This window comes from Choloepus didactylus, chromosome 3 (genome assembly GCF_015220235.1).
Source record: "Choloepus didactylus isolate mChoDid1 chromosome 3, mChoDid1.pri, whole genome shotgun sequence".
In the NCBI taxonomy this organism is placed as follows: domain Eukaryota; kingdom Metazoa; phylum Chordata; class Mammalia; order Pilosa; family Megalonychidae; genus Choloepus; species Choloepus didactylus.
In genome coordinates, this window is record NC_051309.1 from 81,045,028 (window position 1) to 81,060,784 (window position 15,757).

The 15,757-nt window shown below is 37.9% G+C and overlaps 1 protein-coding gene across 4 annotated transcripts in view; it reads left to right on the forward strand.

Annotated features, from left to right (window-relative positions):
* The window catches only part of ART3 (ADP-ribosyltransferase 3 (inactive)), a 161,540-nt gene that overhangs the window by 89,390 nt on the left and 56,393 nt on the right, over nt 1–15,757 (forward strand). For all 4 annotated transcript variants that reach the window (XM_037830007.1, XM_037830009.1, XM_037830010.1 and 1 more), the window contains 2 exons: nt 2,909–2,986; nt 5,986–6,697. In XM_037830007.1, the coding sequence (XP_037685935.1) occupies nt 2,918–2,986; nt 5,986–6,697 (781 nt within the window). In that variant the 5' untranslated portion in view covers nt 2,909–2,917. The remainder of the gene's footprint in view (nt 1–2,908; nt 2,987–5,985; nt 6,698–15,757) is intronic.

Consider the following 15,757-nt stretch of genomic DNA (forward strand, 5'->3'; position numbering starts at 1 on the left):
ACACAACATATCAAAACTTACGGGATGCAGCGAAGCAGACCTAAGGGGGAAATTTGTAGCCCTAAATGCTTACATTAAAAAAGAAGAAAGCTAAAATCAAGGACCAAACTGCACACCTGAAGGAAATAGAAAAAGAACAGCAAAATAATCCCAAAAGAGCAGGAGGAAGGAAATAAAGATCAGAGCAAAAATACATGAATTTGAGAATTTAAAAAAAATATAGAAAAATTTAAAAATCATATTTCAGTTCTTTGAAAAGAACAATAAAATTGTCAAACCCTTATTTAGACTGATAAAGAAAAAAGATGCAGAGAAAATTAGAAATGAGAGGGAGAACATTACTACTGATCCCATAGAAGTAAAAAGTAGCATAAGAGGATACTCAGTATGCCAACAAATTAGATAACTTACATGAAATGGACAAATTTCTAGAAACATGAGAACAATGTAGACTGACTCCAGAAGAAATAGAAGACTTCAACAAACCAATCACAGGTAAAGAGATTGAATCAGTCACCAAAAACCTCTCAACAATAAAATGAAATAAAGAATCTGGAAGTGTTTTGTAAAATATAGATGATTAATAATTGTAAGGGGATATTATATAAACATAGATTTCCTTAGGAACTAGATTCTTGTGTGCATGCTAAATGACTACCTGGAAGTACCAGAGAATTTTCTAGATGGTCCAACACTTGTCCAAAATTCAAGTCCTGTCGAAAGTACAAAGACACTTCAATGTTAAATGGCATTTTGAAATCTAGATGTAAAGGGACATAGACAAACAATAGATGATTTTTAAAATCTAGAAACAAAAACAAAAAAACAAAAAACAAAAAAACAAAAAAAACCACACACAACCAACACCTCCCAACAAAGAAAAGCCCAGAACCAGATGGCTTCACAGGTGAATTCTATCAGTCTTTCAAGAATTGTTGCCAATCCTGCTCAAACTTTTAAAAAAATTTAGCAGCAGGGAACACTGCCTGACTCATTCTGTGGAACCAACATCACCTAATACCAAATCCAGATAAAGATACCACAAGAAAAGAAAATTACAAACCAATTTTTCTTAAGACTATGGTTGCAAAAATCCTCAGCAGTATACTTGCAAATCGAATCCAACAGCACATTGAAAGGATTATACACCATGACCAAGTGGGTTTTATCCCAGGTATGGAAGGGTGGTTCAACACAAGAAAACCAATTAATGTAATACACCACAATAATAAAAGGAAGGGGAGAAACTCCATGATCATCTCAATAGATGCAGAAAAGGCATTTGACAAAATCCAGCATTCTTTCTTGATAAAAACACTTTGAAAAATAGAAGTAGAAGGAAACTTCCTCAACATGGTAAAGGACTTATATGAAAAACCCACAGCTAACATCATACTCAATGGTGAAAGACTGAAAGCTTTCCATATAAGATCTGATGCCCCATAACTGAACATGCTGTAAGTGTAGAGGAAATTGTCGTGGCTTTACAAGCCTCTTAGCGATTTCATGTGTTAACAGCAGTGATTCCAAGGGATAGTGTGGGGGCCAGATATAAATAGCAGAACACAAGTGGGGTAATGTGCCACTGCCAAGCCTTTGCTAGGGATGTTTATAAAAAGAAAAGCATTCCCTTCTCAGCTCTCAATGTCAACCACGTCCCATCCTGAAGACACATTCAGCACAACTGAGAGTGGGGACTCAGTTTGAGACCTAGCATCATTTAAACCTCCTCCAAATGCACAAAAGCCAGGTAAACATTTTATGTATTTCCACTCGGACTATAAAAGTGAAGAAAAGTAAATACCCTGATCCAGAGCGTGCTTGGCATATATTGCTTTGTGACAGGTATCTTTCAAGTTTTAGATGCCAGATCCTCTTTTGGGAAGGAAGCTTAACCCAGGAGTGCCATTTCAGTACTGTATTTTTGTAACTTTAGTGAAAGAAATAGTTTCTGAAGGAAGATGGGAATCTGGGACCAAAATGATCTGTAAAAGGAAAGCCTATTCCCCTCTTCTGTATTGTTCATTCCTATTTTCAGAAGCTAGAGTAAGGTGATTGGTAGGATAAAATAGAGGTTTCATTTCCAAGTAATGTAAACTTTGTTGGAGTTATGTGAAAGGAAGCCTAATTTGATGTAGCCCTTAATTGAATTGGTCAGTGGCTCTGGGGAACCTGTAGCCCTTACAATCCTGTTTACTCACTTTAGTCTTATAAACACTGGAATGAATTTTGGGCATTCCAACTGATAGAGTTGTATAATCTTAGAATTGCTGCCTGCCTAGTTCCTTCTTATTCCCATATTCCTATCTTCAGAAAGTTATGCAAGATAATTACTTTACTTGGACTTTCTTGATTGTGAATATTTTGTGGGAAGGAGTCCCCCTCTGATAACCTACTGTTTTGTACTACTGCTGACCTCATCATCTTCTCCATCCTACCCAAATGGGCATGACTTGGTTTGCAAAGAAGATAGAATGGATGAAATGCATGGACACTAACTTCTGGGGAATTCTTGGAAATTGGGAGCTGAGAGACCAATTTGAGATGGCTGTTTTTTAATTTGTGTTATATCCTATGTAATATTGAGGGGAGATTTAGAGATTGGAAGAAAATATGACTACCAGTGACAATGTGATGGGAGAGGTGATATGTCTGGAGGAGAATGAAATGGAGAGATTTAATTGTGAACAAATTGCTTAAGTTGTTGGAGTTTTTGTTTTCTCAGATGTAGAATAAGGGTGTGAGACCACTAGAAAAACCCTAATGGCCCTTCCAACTTTGAAAATTTAATGATGATCATTTTTTGACCATTGTGATATCCTTTTCACCTAGAATGAAAATATATATAGTGCTCTATTCCTTTAAACCTCTCTTATAAGTCCACTAAATTTAAATTTCTTCAATTTAGAAGAGAAAAATGAAAACAGGACATTTTGAAGTGGTCACCATGCTGCTGGCAGCTGTGATCCTAATGGACATCTTCCAGGTAATGATTGGAATGGGAAGCATGTGGTCATTGGAATGGGAACTCTTGATATAATATTGCCTGAAGCATCTATATGGGTTGACGATGGGAAATGGGAGCAGGTAGGGTGGGTAAATATATTTTTTAGAAGTAGCTTTTCCTTTTTTCATTTTACAGATGTGAATGCATGCTAACTGTAGAAAATTTAAAAATTAAAGCTAAGCAAAAAGAAGAAAGTAAAAATCATCCATAATTTTTCCTACTTAAAGGGAAGGACTTTTAACCTGTTGGTGTATAGCCTTGGCTTTGTGTCTGTTTTCAGGATTCATCCATGTTGCAGCATGTAACAGTACTTCATTCCTTTTCATGGCTGAATAATTTTCCATTGTATATATATATATACATACATTTTGTTTATCCATTCACCGATTGACAGACATTTGGTTATTTCCACATTTTCGCTGTTGCAAATAATGCTACTATGAAAATTTGTGTGTTTTTGTGTGAACATATGTTGTCAGTATTCTTGTAACTAAATTCCACCTAGGAGTGGAATTGCTGCATATGGTAACTCTGTGCTTAATTCTTTGAAGAGCTGCCATACTATTTTTCAGAGCAGCTGCACCATTTTACATTCCCACCAGCCATGTATGAGAGTTCCAATTTCTCTACATCCTTGCCAACACTTGCTGTTTTCCACTTTTTATTATAACCAGCTTAGTGAGTGTGAGATGGAATACCATTGTGGTTTTGTCTTGCATTTTCAATATTCTTTTGCAACATAATTTTAATGTGTTTGTTCTATGAATATTCCATAATTGTTTAATCAGTTCCTCTTCCTGAACATTTAGGTCATTTCCACATTTTTGTAATAAATTTTGGTAATTGGATTTCATCAGTTTGGACTTCTGTTTCAGTGGCTTAAGCAGATGAAGAAAATACAATCAGCTTGTTCTTATAATTTTTTGTACTTGTTCCTTAGTGTCCATTCAGTTGTCCCTGCATGGTGGTGGCATTTGTGAGCTTTGTCACTGCTCAAGACACTCACTGTACAGAACGCACAATCAGCTATGGCCTCTGGCCAGAAAGGCTTGATGTCTAAAGTTAGACATGTAGAGACTGGTTAGAACCACAGGGAAAAGACAGGAACTCATTGGATCAAGTCTGATATGATGTGAGGAATGTGGGAGGTGGTTTCAGGATATGATATCTTATGGCTGTGTTGAAGTCTTAAAGATAAATCAGGCATTATTGCCCAAGCTGCACTGTGGTACATTCTGTGCTATAGAGAAGAGTGCATTTCTTGACTTGAAGATGGCAGTGATTTGATCTTCTGAAGCTCTTATTTCCTCATTAAGGAACTGATCTACAGAACCAGGAGTGTAGGGGTCCCAATGATGTCCCTGGATGAATTCTATGTGGTTGGTAATCAAGACAGTTTCTGATGTGGCACAGTTCCCTCGTTTGTGAAATGGCATTAATAATTGTCTGCCTAAGTTTTCGTAAAGGTTATTATGAAGGCAAAATTAAGCTCTTTGAAAAGTTAAAAGTGCTGCATGTTACCAGCGGTCTTCGTCATTATAAACACTGTCATTCCTTAGAGGCAACAAAGCATTTTAGTTAAGAGGACAGACTCTGGTGCCAGACTGCCTCGGTTCAAATCCAATTCCAGATAAATTATTCAGTCTTTCTATATTCATTTAAAAAGGGGGTGATAATAGTACCTACCTCACAGGCTGGCCCTGAGAATTGCATGAGTTAATGCATGTAAAGTACATAGTGCTTGGCAGATAGAAAGCTCTCTAGAGAAGTTTATTAGGTCTTAGTGATGGATTACTTAATAGGGGGTGACTGAGAAGGAGCTTCACAAATGGATGGATGGTCTTAAATAAAGACCAGGTTGGTGGTGGTGGTGGTGGTTATAAGTAGTAAGATCATCAGTTTGGTCTTGGACATGTTACATTTGAAGTGTCTTTAAGAAATTCACAAGCAGAGGTATCAAATAGGCAGTTAATATATATATAAGTCAGGTACTCACAGAAGAGGTCAAAGGCGTTTAGATTATGATTGAAATTGTGGGCGTGTATATAATTGCCTAAGAATAGAGTTGAGAGTTAGAAAACAAGTAGACTTGAGGAGTTCCAACATTTAGTGATCTGCAAAGGAGTCTAAGATGTAATGCTCCCTTCGTGAGAGCCATTTTGGCAGAGGAATGGGGTGGGAAACTAGATTTGAGAGAGTTGAGATACAGATGGGAAATGAAAAGAAAGCAAGAACAGACATCACAGCTAGATTCCTGGTCTCAAGGAATGTTCTTGGGGCCTTATATTTCTCTCCAGCTTTCAGATCTTCAGTCCTTTCTTTGTTGGGTTTTTTTTTCAGACAGGATTTGCCATGGAACAAAAAAAAATGTTGGCAGCATGAAGTCAATAGCATCTTTACAGCACATGATGTTAGAGGAGGAAAGAACCATTTTTTGCGGGGGAGAGGGGAGTTCTCTGATTGCTAGCTCTGGACCACCTACTTATTGTGGGACTGGAGATACAGAATTAGTCCTACCCAAACCACATGGACAAGGGAGGACTTTACCGAAAGAAAGGAGGCAATACTTGTCAATTTGTATTTATTTATCATGTATAATGTTTCACACATGGATTTCAAATTCTCCCAACAGTCTTGAGTTAACAAATTATAATTAAGAATGTTACTCAAAGCCATAATTTCCACCCAGTTCTTCAATTTCACATTCATTGCTTCCTCTGCACCACAATGTTCAGATGAATGAGTTACAGGCACAACCCTCACCAACTAGTGTATACTCTTTCATAAAAATGTCACGGCTGAGGAAATTTATCAAAAACCATGGAATGTACTTCTTATATGAGAACATATCCAGAATTGGTTATAAGTAAGGAGAGAATTTTGGAAAGAGATAAGAGGGTAGGGAGTAGTAATGTGAGAGAAAATTATATGTACCAAACACCTTATTTCAAGAGTATTAATTTCTTTTCCGTTTAAAGGTGAAGGCTGAAATGTTAGACATGGCAGCTAATGCATTTGATGATGAATACCTGAAATGTACTGACAGGATGGAAACCAAATACGTTCCCCAACTGCTCAAGGAGGAAAAAGCAGGCCATCAGCTCTTTGAGAGTGTGTGGGAAAATGCAAAAGCCAAGTGGGAATCCCAGAAGACTCAGCTCTTTCTCCCTGTAAATTTTAAGGATAATCATGGAATAGCCCTGATGGCATATATTTCTCAAGCTCAAGAGCAAAGTTCCTTTTACCAGCTGTTCAATGAAGCTGTGAAAATGGCTGGCCAATCTCGAAAAGATTATATCTATGGCTTCCAGTTCAAAGCTTTTCATTTTTACCTGACAAGAGCCCTGCAATTGCTGAGACGACCTTGTGAGGACAGTTACAGGAATGTGGTGTTTAGAACAAGCCAAAATATGTCATTTACATTGGGAAGGCTAAATCAAGCCAGGTTTGGCCACTTCACCTTGGCATATTTAGTTGAGCCTCAAGCTGCGAATGACCAGCACATTTTGTTAACCATCTACACATGCTTTGGAGTTTCTATTGAAAAATTTTTTGACAAAGAAAGTGAAAGAGTTGTTTTAATACCTCTGAATGAAGTATTTTATGTGTTACGGGAAGAGAGCGGCAATAACCTTATCCTTCAAAGCACAAACAAGACCTGCAGCCATTATGAGTGTGCGTTTCTAGGTGGTAAGTATCTCTGTTCTGTTGTACATGTTTGGGAGTGAAGAAATGGGGTTCTTAGGTTCGGAAGATAAGGTCTGGTGAAGAGAGAGAAAGGTGTTTGAAAGGAGAAATGACATTGGTAGTTTCTAGTCCAGTACCATTTGTACTTCAGTTTCTTTTCCCGTAATTCAATTTTATCAAAATAATACATTTATAGAATTTTAAAAATAGTACTATAAGGCAGTGGTCTCATACCGGGGCAATTTTGCCCCCCAAGGGACATTTGACAATGTCTGGAAACATTTTTGATTGTCAAATTAGGGAGGGGGGTTGCTTGTCAAATTAGGGAGGGGGGTTGCTACTGGCATTTAGTAGGTTGAGACCAGGCATACTACTAAACAATGCAGAAGACAGTTCCTCTTTTGGGCCCAAAGTATTATCTGGCCCAAAATGTCAGTAGTGCTGAAGTTGAAAAACGCTACTGTAAGACTTAACAATGAAAAATAGCAGTCCCTTACCCCACCCCTCACCATCCCCAGTTCCTACTTCTCGGTGGCATCCATTTTAAATTCTTTTAGCTATGTTTTTCTGGTACATATTGTCATATTTCTAAGTTACATGCTTAAACTTGTTATTTCTTATTTTTAAATTTTAGACATCTATTGACTTCCTACTATACAGGATGTGTATTTAGCTCTCATATATCATTGCATTAGTTAGGAATCCTTTATAGCTTTCAGGTGTAATAGAAAACTTGACAGATGGGCTTCATTTAATAAGTGTGGAGGCAGGCTGTCCAGAGTTGATGCAGTGGCTTAACTGCATCCTCAGTATTTCATGCTCTTTCTGTTTTGTCATCCTTAGCATGTTGGTTTGTTGCTCCCTGTTTTCAGTGTGACTTTTACAGCTCTAGGCCTCACTCTATGTTCAAGACAAAAAGAAGAAAGGGGGTCAGCAGCCAATCTGTCCTTTTAGTCATGAAAGTAAAAGCTTTCCCAGAAACCATTAGTAAACTTATGCATACAGATCACTGACCAGAACAGTTACTTAATCATCCAAAGCAACATCAGAAATTTCTGTAGTACAAGGAGGGAAGGGAGAAGGGAGTTAGACATATCTGACAATCAAAGTCTTTCTTCCCAACATGTGTGTATTTTCCCTCTTCCCATTCTCCCAGTGTAATAAAAGACTAGTCATAGTTGAGTCAGAGTTATATTTCTTTCCTAAGTACCTCTTTTACCCCAGGGTCATTAGCTTTAAGATTTTTTTTCTTAGTTTTTTATATCTCATCACTAATTTACCATAAACTCTTCGATAGAAATATAAATCTCCACTTAATACATTCAAGTATGTCAGATACTTTCTCATTTCTGTTTTTTTTTTTCCTGGGTACGCCCCTCCCAGATTCCCCATCATCCTGCTCTAAGATATGCTCTTTAGGTCTGTGAATGTCCTGAAATCTGTCTTCACTACTATTCTGAGACTTTCTTTTGCTTCTTCCCCTGTAAAGGATCTCCAGTTTCTTAGATTTCATAGTCTTCTTTCTTGAATTAATCCTTTGTTTGGCAGGGGAGTGGCATTTTCCAGGAGTTTTCTGAGGAAAGGGACATTGAGATAAGTTTCCTAAGACTTTGCAAGTCTGAAAAATCTACCTTAGGTTTGAGTAAGAGTTTACGTAGACTTGTATTTATGTTTTGGAAATAATTTTCCTTTGGAATTTTGAAGATGTTCCTCCAGTGACTTCTAGTTTCTGTTGAAAAGTGTGAAGCCATTCTAATGACTAAAACTTTTAATGAAATCTGTTTTTACCTCTGGAAGCTTTTAGGATGTTTTCTTTATCCCCAACATTCTGAAATTTTGTGATAATGTGCCTTGATGTATATGGGTAAAAGGTTAATAAAATCCTTTCTCCTTCCTCCTGAGTAAATGGCCTCCCATTGACCTGCTCCAAGCACTATTTCTCTGTCATCTACCAAAGCTGGAATGACAACTGTGTAATCATGCAGCACAGCCTATGGTTAACATAAACCCTGATTGGTAAAGTGCATCTAAACTGAGAGGATTCTAATGAACTATAAATATGGGGGTAGGGGTGAGGGGAGGCTATAGCTTTGGGTCCCTGAATATGGTATGACTTATCCTGGCGTTCTCCTTGTTGAGTCTTGGGAAGGACGTCTGTGTTCTGGTAACAGCAATATTGGCTTCTATATGTGGCATGAGGCTACTAAGCCAAGGTGGCTCCTGCCTATGCAAGTTTGTTCTGCTGTATCTGAGCTGTTGTTTGGGGGAGTAAAGAACAGCTCTGGACAGCTGTGAGAACTTGCCCTAAAGGGGCATAATTGATGTTGCTCTGCTGCTAAGCAGTATGCTATATGCTCTATGTTGCGTTCTTCTGTAAAACTGAATAAACTGTTGAGGAGATGGCCTTTTGGGGGTCTTGTGAGTGTGATTGTCTAGTTGAACACCAAATCATGGCTGCTGTCAGAGTGAGTATTACATTGGAGCACCAGAATTGGTATAGAATTTCACACTTACTCAGTATGGCCAAGGCATTATGAGATTTAAAGGATGGGTAGGGGAAGTGCTGGTGAGACATCAACTCCTGGATGGGTGGCTGATACACTTAGGATTTGATGGCAGAAGTGTCACAGAACTAGGAGTAGGATGAAGCCTCACTGAGGCCAGCGAGGTACCTGAGGTGCAAAATTTAAGGAGGCCCTCACTTTCAGGTTGTACACTTACACCACCCTGTACTTGGCATGATCCTGAGAGTGAGGGCCTCCTTAAATTTTGTGCTCTGGGAGCCTCCTTACCTTACTGTAGACCTGACCTTGATTAGCATGTGAGTGGGGTTAACTGTTCTCCTAGAGGAAGCAAATGAAAGCTAGAGAAAATTGTGCTGAGAGGAAAACTGCCCATTCCCCTCACCATACATTGAACTTGACCAAAAACCATGTCAGCTGGGGCGGGCTCATACCAGCACATGGGAGCTGCTGTGGACTTGCATCTTTTTTCCCAATTCTTTGCTCGATGATTTTACATCAGTAGCTTGAAATTGGCCATGTTGTGAGTATTTATACCATGGAAATCAGCAAACACTACAAATCAGGGCCTTTTTTTTTTTTTAGTTTTCTGGAGAGACTGTTGAACTTCAATAGCACATCACCATCAGAAACCCAGTTAGAGCTGGGCTAATGGAAGTGATACCACTTTTGGTGCTCTTGATGCAATTGGCCAAATGCCATTTGTGAAGACATTGGAGATTTTAAAAAATAAAAATAAAAAAAGCCCTGGCTGCAGTGGCTACAGGCCACATCAAGCACGGGCAGAGGTGGGCACCAGAGTCCATGTTTGTGAGTGAGATTGTAATATGACAAAAGGAGTGGAGCCATTGGGTTTATTCTGAAAGAGCCTGAGTTTTTATTGGCTTGAAGAAGTAAATGTGATCCCTGAGTGGGGAGAATGGGGAGGGGAGTGGGCATAAACGCTGTGGGCCTGCCCACAAGGTCAGGCAGTTACACAGCTGCATGATGTTCAAAGTAGAAGGCATTTGTGGTGGCTCACAATGTACCATTTATTTGGACAGCCCTGATAAAGTCTGCATTATTTGTTGATTTAACCCTAGGCTGGAGTCAAACCAATGTCCTATGCTGCCCTGCCATCTAGAGATAACTAATGAGAATGCGGGGTCAAAAATTCCCTAACGTGATGATTAAAGATAGCTGTTTGAGACACTATAAAGGACAGTGACCAGGGATTTTAAAAGCCTAAGCCAGAAGGATATAATTGGAACCTTGTTCTGTTGTGACTGGATATGACTGTGCCTCTGGATGAAAACAGTATTTCTAAAATGATAAATATATTGTGCTGTACTTAGTGTGCTAAACACTGTCCTGTGTTATTGTTATACACTTGCCTATGATTTCCATGATAAAAGTGTACTGTGGGCTTTACAAAAACTAGCTAACTAAAAAAATAGTCCAGTTGGTTAGGAAGTAGAGGTCCCATTCATTAATACAAATCCTGTCATGAATATTAATCTTGGTATTAATCCAAGATCATGGGAATGAACTGTGGGTAAAAAGAAACAAACCCCTTTCTCCTTCAGGGAAAAATCAAGTTAGCCTTCTTCTATACTGTTTCCTTAGAAAACTTGGTAAAAGTGGAATTTAGCTATGTAATCAGCTATAGTCATTATGGTTAAAACTGACCCGAAAGTGGAAAATTGCACCTGGATTGGGAGGACTGTTGATGAATTATAAATACATGGTGAGAAGACATAGCTTTGGGCTTCCCTGAATGTGGTAGTCAGATGTTCCCCTTGCTGAAAGCTATGTCGATGTCTGTTCCTATTTGGGACTTCTAATTAACCATAGTGGCTTTCATACCCACCTTCAAACCTGAGCTGTCACTTGGGGAGTCTGAACTGCTATGAGGACTCCCACTGAAGCGACACGTCTGAAGCTGCCTGGATAGCATGCTGTATTTATTCCCTGGCCTGTGTCATTCTGAATATCGAGGCCCTTGTGTGGTGGGATGAGTTTGATTGTCTAGATGTAATAGAACTCAAGGGTGTGGTATGGTTCTTTTATTCATTTTTCAGGGCACTTCATGGTCCTATTCAATCTTGGAAACTCACGTTCTTAAGTTCTTGGAAAGTTTTGTCTTTGATGATTCTTTATTTTCTCTGTTTTCCCTGGAACAGTGAGTTGAATGATGGACTTCTTAGCTTGATTTCTGAAAAGTTTCTCTCCTGTTTTCCTTCTCTTTGTATTTTTATTGTGCTTTCTGAGAAATTTCCCCATGTTTATCTTCCAACCTATCATTAGAGTTTTTAAAAATATATATCATATATTTAATTTTGATACTCATTATTGCTCTCTGAGTGTTCACTTTTTATTCATTCCTATTTTTGTTTCATTACACAGTAACTTTCTAATGATATCAATTATGATTTAGGTGTTTTATTGTGTGTATGTTTTCTTCTGCTCCTCGTATTGTCCTTATTTTTACAGAATTCCTTTTGTTTGCTGTTTTTAATCTCTGTTTTTAATGTTAGAGACTGTCCTTTAGTGTTAGTGAGTCTTACCTGTCAGTTCAGATTTAGCTTGATAGGAAACTGTACAGTTGGAGAACGGGGAGAGGAAGTGGGTTTGTTGGGACACTTCCTAACGTCGGTATCTGTAAGCTTATTCTCTTGGGCTGACCAGTTTCCTCAGAGAGAAAGCTTTTGGTTTTCTCCTGGTTGGAGAAAATGCCTCATCTCCAATATGCTGGGAATTTAGAGAAGGAGGACTTGGAGAAAGAAGGATCTTTATGCAGACCCTCTGTTTTTTTGCTCTATGCTTCTCTGTTGCCTTCAGTTGTGCTTAAGTTCCTGAGAATTTTGCCGATTTGTTGCCTCCAGAGAATAGACTTTATTCCAGTCTCCTGCCAGGGTCAAGGAAAAAGAGTTTTGAGATCAACTGCTTCTTTTATTTTTATCATATTTTTTATTGTAGAATATAACATACATACATAAAAATGATAGCTTTCCAGGTGCAATTTAACAAATAGCAAATTTCAAAGAATATTATAGGTGACAATAAGTTACTTCCTTATTATGAAATATAATATATTCATAATGGTAATATCTTTCAAAGTATGATTTAACAAGTAGATATATAGGAAATTTCCAAAATTATTATGAGTTATAGTACCATAGTTTCAGTTATTTCCTTATATGAAATCTAACATATATACAAAAAGTTATAGCTTTCAAATTACAATTTAATAAATAGCTGCAGAACAAATTTCAAAGGATACTATGGGTTACAGTTCCACCATTTCAATTATTTCCTTCCAACTATTCTAATACCCTAGCAACTAGAAAAAGTAAATTATATAAAGATTCATATACCCCTGTTGAAAAGGGATGTCAACTTTATGTGCAAAGGGGACACATCTAGTTGATGTTCTTGAAAAGGCTATTGCCTCTGGGTTTTGGGACTTAGCTAGCATAGGAGCATTCTGAAGTATTTAAATTTCTGATGAATACACTTAGTGAGTGAAACTTTTATAGAGTCCCAGATAGGGATCCTGATATTCTTGAAGGTTTTGGGGACTCCTGTTGACTTGGGCTTATCATATTGTGGTCATTTGGCGTATGTAGGTGAGGCTTGCATAGGAGTAACCTCCAGGATAACCTCTTGACTCTATTTGACTTCTCTTTGCCACTAGAACCTTATTTTGTTGCCTTTCTTTCCCCCCTTTTGGTCAAAAAGACATTCTCCATCCCTCAATGCTGGAGTCAGGCTCATTCCCGGAATCCATGTCCCACGTCGCCAGGGAGGCTCATTCATCTTGGGGGTCCTGTCCCACGTCAGGGGAAGGGTGATGAATTTATTTGTAGAGTTAGGCTTAGAGAGAGAAAGTCCACATTTGAGCAACAAGAGGTTCTCTGGAGGTGACTCCTAGGCATAATTTCAGGTGGGCTCAGCCTCCTCTTTACAGCCATAAGTTTAACCTGAGCAAGCCTCAACATCAATGGCTTGACTTAAAAAGTAGGGGGTTCCTAAGTTCACATAGCATATGTTATAGCCATGATAATCCATCCATATCTCACATTATCATCACTTAGTTGTACAATCCTCATCACTATCCATTTTAAACAATTCTCATGATGTAAAACATCTCATAGCTCTTGTCAGCCCTTAATTATTGTCCCTAATATTTGTGTAATACTAGTAAGGTATTCCTGTTAATTACAGTCCCTAGTATACAATGTATAGATTTTTCTCCTGTATGCTTCTGTTGTCAACTCTTTGTGCTAGTGTCATACCTTAGAAGTATATCATGCAAGCACCTATCTATATTTGTGGTGCTGATCTGTGGGAAACATGCCTTTAAACAACCCCTTTCTTTCCTATTCGCCTTCAGTACAGCTCTGATACTTATAATCCCATTAACAAACAATCATCACCCCTATCCATTACAGTACCTTTTAATTCACCATCATTAACATATTTAAACATATTAGATTATCATTCCCCTTCCCTAGCTACTGTCTATCACTAGGTCCCCAATATTCTTACTTTATAAGACATTGATTTTACATTGTTCAGATAGTTCATAGAAGTGGTAATTATAATATCTCTCCTTTTGCATCTGAGTTATTTCACTCAATTATATCTTCAAGGTTCATCCATGTTGCCATATAAGTTTCAAGATCTTGTTGTTTCTTAACTGCTGCGTAGTATTCCATCGTATGTATATACCACATTTTGTTTATCCACTATTCTGTGGAAGGACACTTGGATTGTTTCCATCTCTTGACAGTTGTGAACAATGCTGCTATGAACATCAGTATACAAATGCCTATTCGTGTCACTGCTTTCATATCTTCTGGATATATACCGAGAAGTGGAATTGCCGAATCGTAGGGTAATTCAATATCTAGTTTTCTGAGAAATCCCAAATTGTCTTCCAGAGTGGCTGTACCATTATACAGTCCCACCAGCAATGAATAAGAGTTCCAATTTCTCCACATCCTCTCCAGCATTTGTAGTTTCTTGTTTGTTGGATGGCAACCATTCTTAATGGTATGAGATGATATCTCATTGTGGTCTTGATTTGCATCTCCCTAATAGGTAGTGAAGTTGAACATTTTTTCATGTGTTTTTTAGCCATTTGTATTTCCTCTTATGAGAAATGTCTTTTCATATCTTTTGCCAATTTTATAATTGGGCTGTTTGTACTAGTGTCATTGAGTTGTAGGATTTCTTTATATATGCAAGATATTGGTCTCTTATCAGATATAGGGTTTCCAAATATTTTCTCCCATTGTGTTGGCTGCCTCTTCACCTTTTTGACAAATTCCTTTGAGGTACAGAAGCTTTTGATTTTGAGGAGTTCCCATTTATCTATTTTTTTCTTTCATTGCTTGTGCTTTAGGAGTAAAGTCTAAGAAGCAAACTTCTAATACTAGATCTTGAAGATGTTTCCCTACATTATCTTCTAGGAGTTTTATGACACTGTCTCTTATATTGAGGTCTTTGTTTCACTTTGAGTTAATTTTGTATAGGGTATGAGGTAGGCGTCCTCTTTCATTCTTATGAATATGGATATCCAGTTCTCCCAGCCCCATCTGTTGAAGAGACTGTTCTGTCCCAGTTCAGTGGATTTGGGGGTCTTATCGAAACTCAGTCAACCATGTATCTGTGGGTCTATTTCTGAACTCTCAATTCTATTGCATTGATCAATATGTCTATCTTTATGCCAATACCATACTGTTTTGACCACTGTAGCTTTATAGTAGGATGTTTTTGGTAATTTGAGGCCCCTTTCCCTTCCAAATAAATTTGATAACTAGCATTTTCAAGTCTGCAAAGTAGGTTGTTGGAATTTGGATTGGGATTGCATTGAATCTGTACATCAGTTTGGGTAGAATTGACATCTTAACAATATTTAGTCTTCCTATCCATGAGTGTGGAATATTTTCCCACCTATTTAGGTCCTTTTTAATTTCTTGTAGTAAAATTTTGCAATTTTCTGTGTAGAGGTCTTTTACGTCCTTGGTTAAGTTTATTCGTAGGTACTTCATTGTTTTAGTTGCTATTGTGAATGGAATTTTTTTTTTGACTGCCTCTTCAGTTAGGTCATTACTAGTGTATAGGAATATTACTGACTTATGTGCATTAATCTATATCCCGCCACTCTGATGAATTTGTTTATTAGCTCAAGTAGCTTTGTGGTTGAATTCTCAGAATTTTTCAAATGTAAGATCATATCATCTGCAAATAACCACAGCTTTACTTCTTCCTTTCCAATTTGGATACCTTTATACCTTTATGTTGGCAAATTGCTCTGGCTAGAACTTCTAGCACAATGTCGAATAATAGAGGTGACAGTCAGCATCCTTGTCTCATTCCCAATCTTAGGGGGAAGGCTTTCAGCCTCTCACCATTGAGTACTATGCCGGTTGTGGGTTTTTCGTATATGCCCTTTATCGTATTGAGGAACTTTCCTTCAATTCCTACCTTTTGAAGTGTTTTTATCAAAAAGGGATGTTGAATTTTGTTGAATGCTTTTTCAGTGTCTATCGAG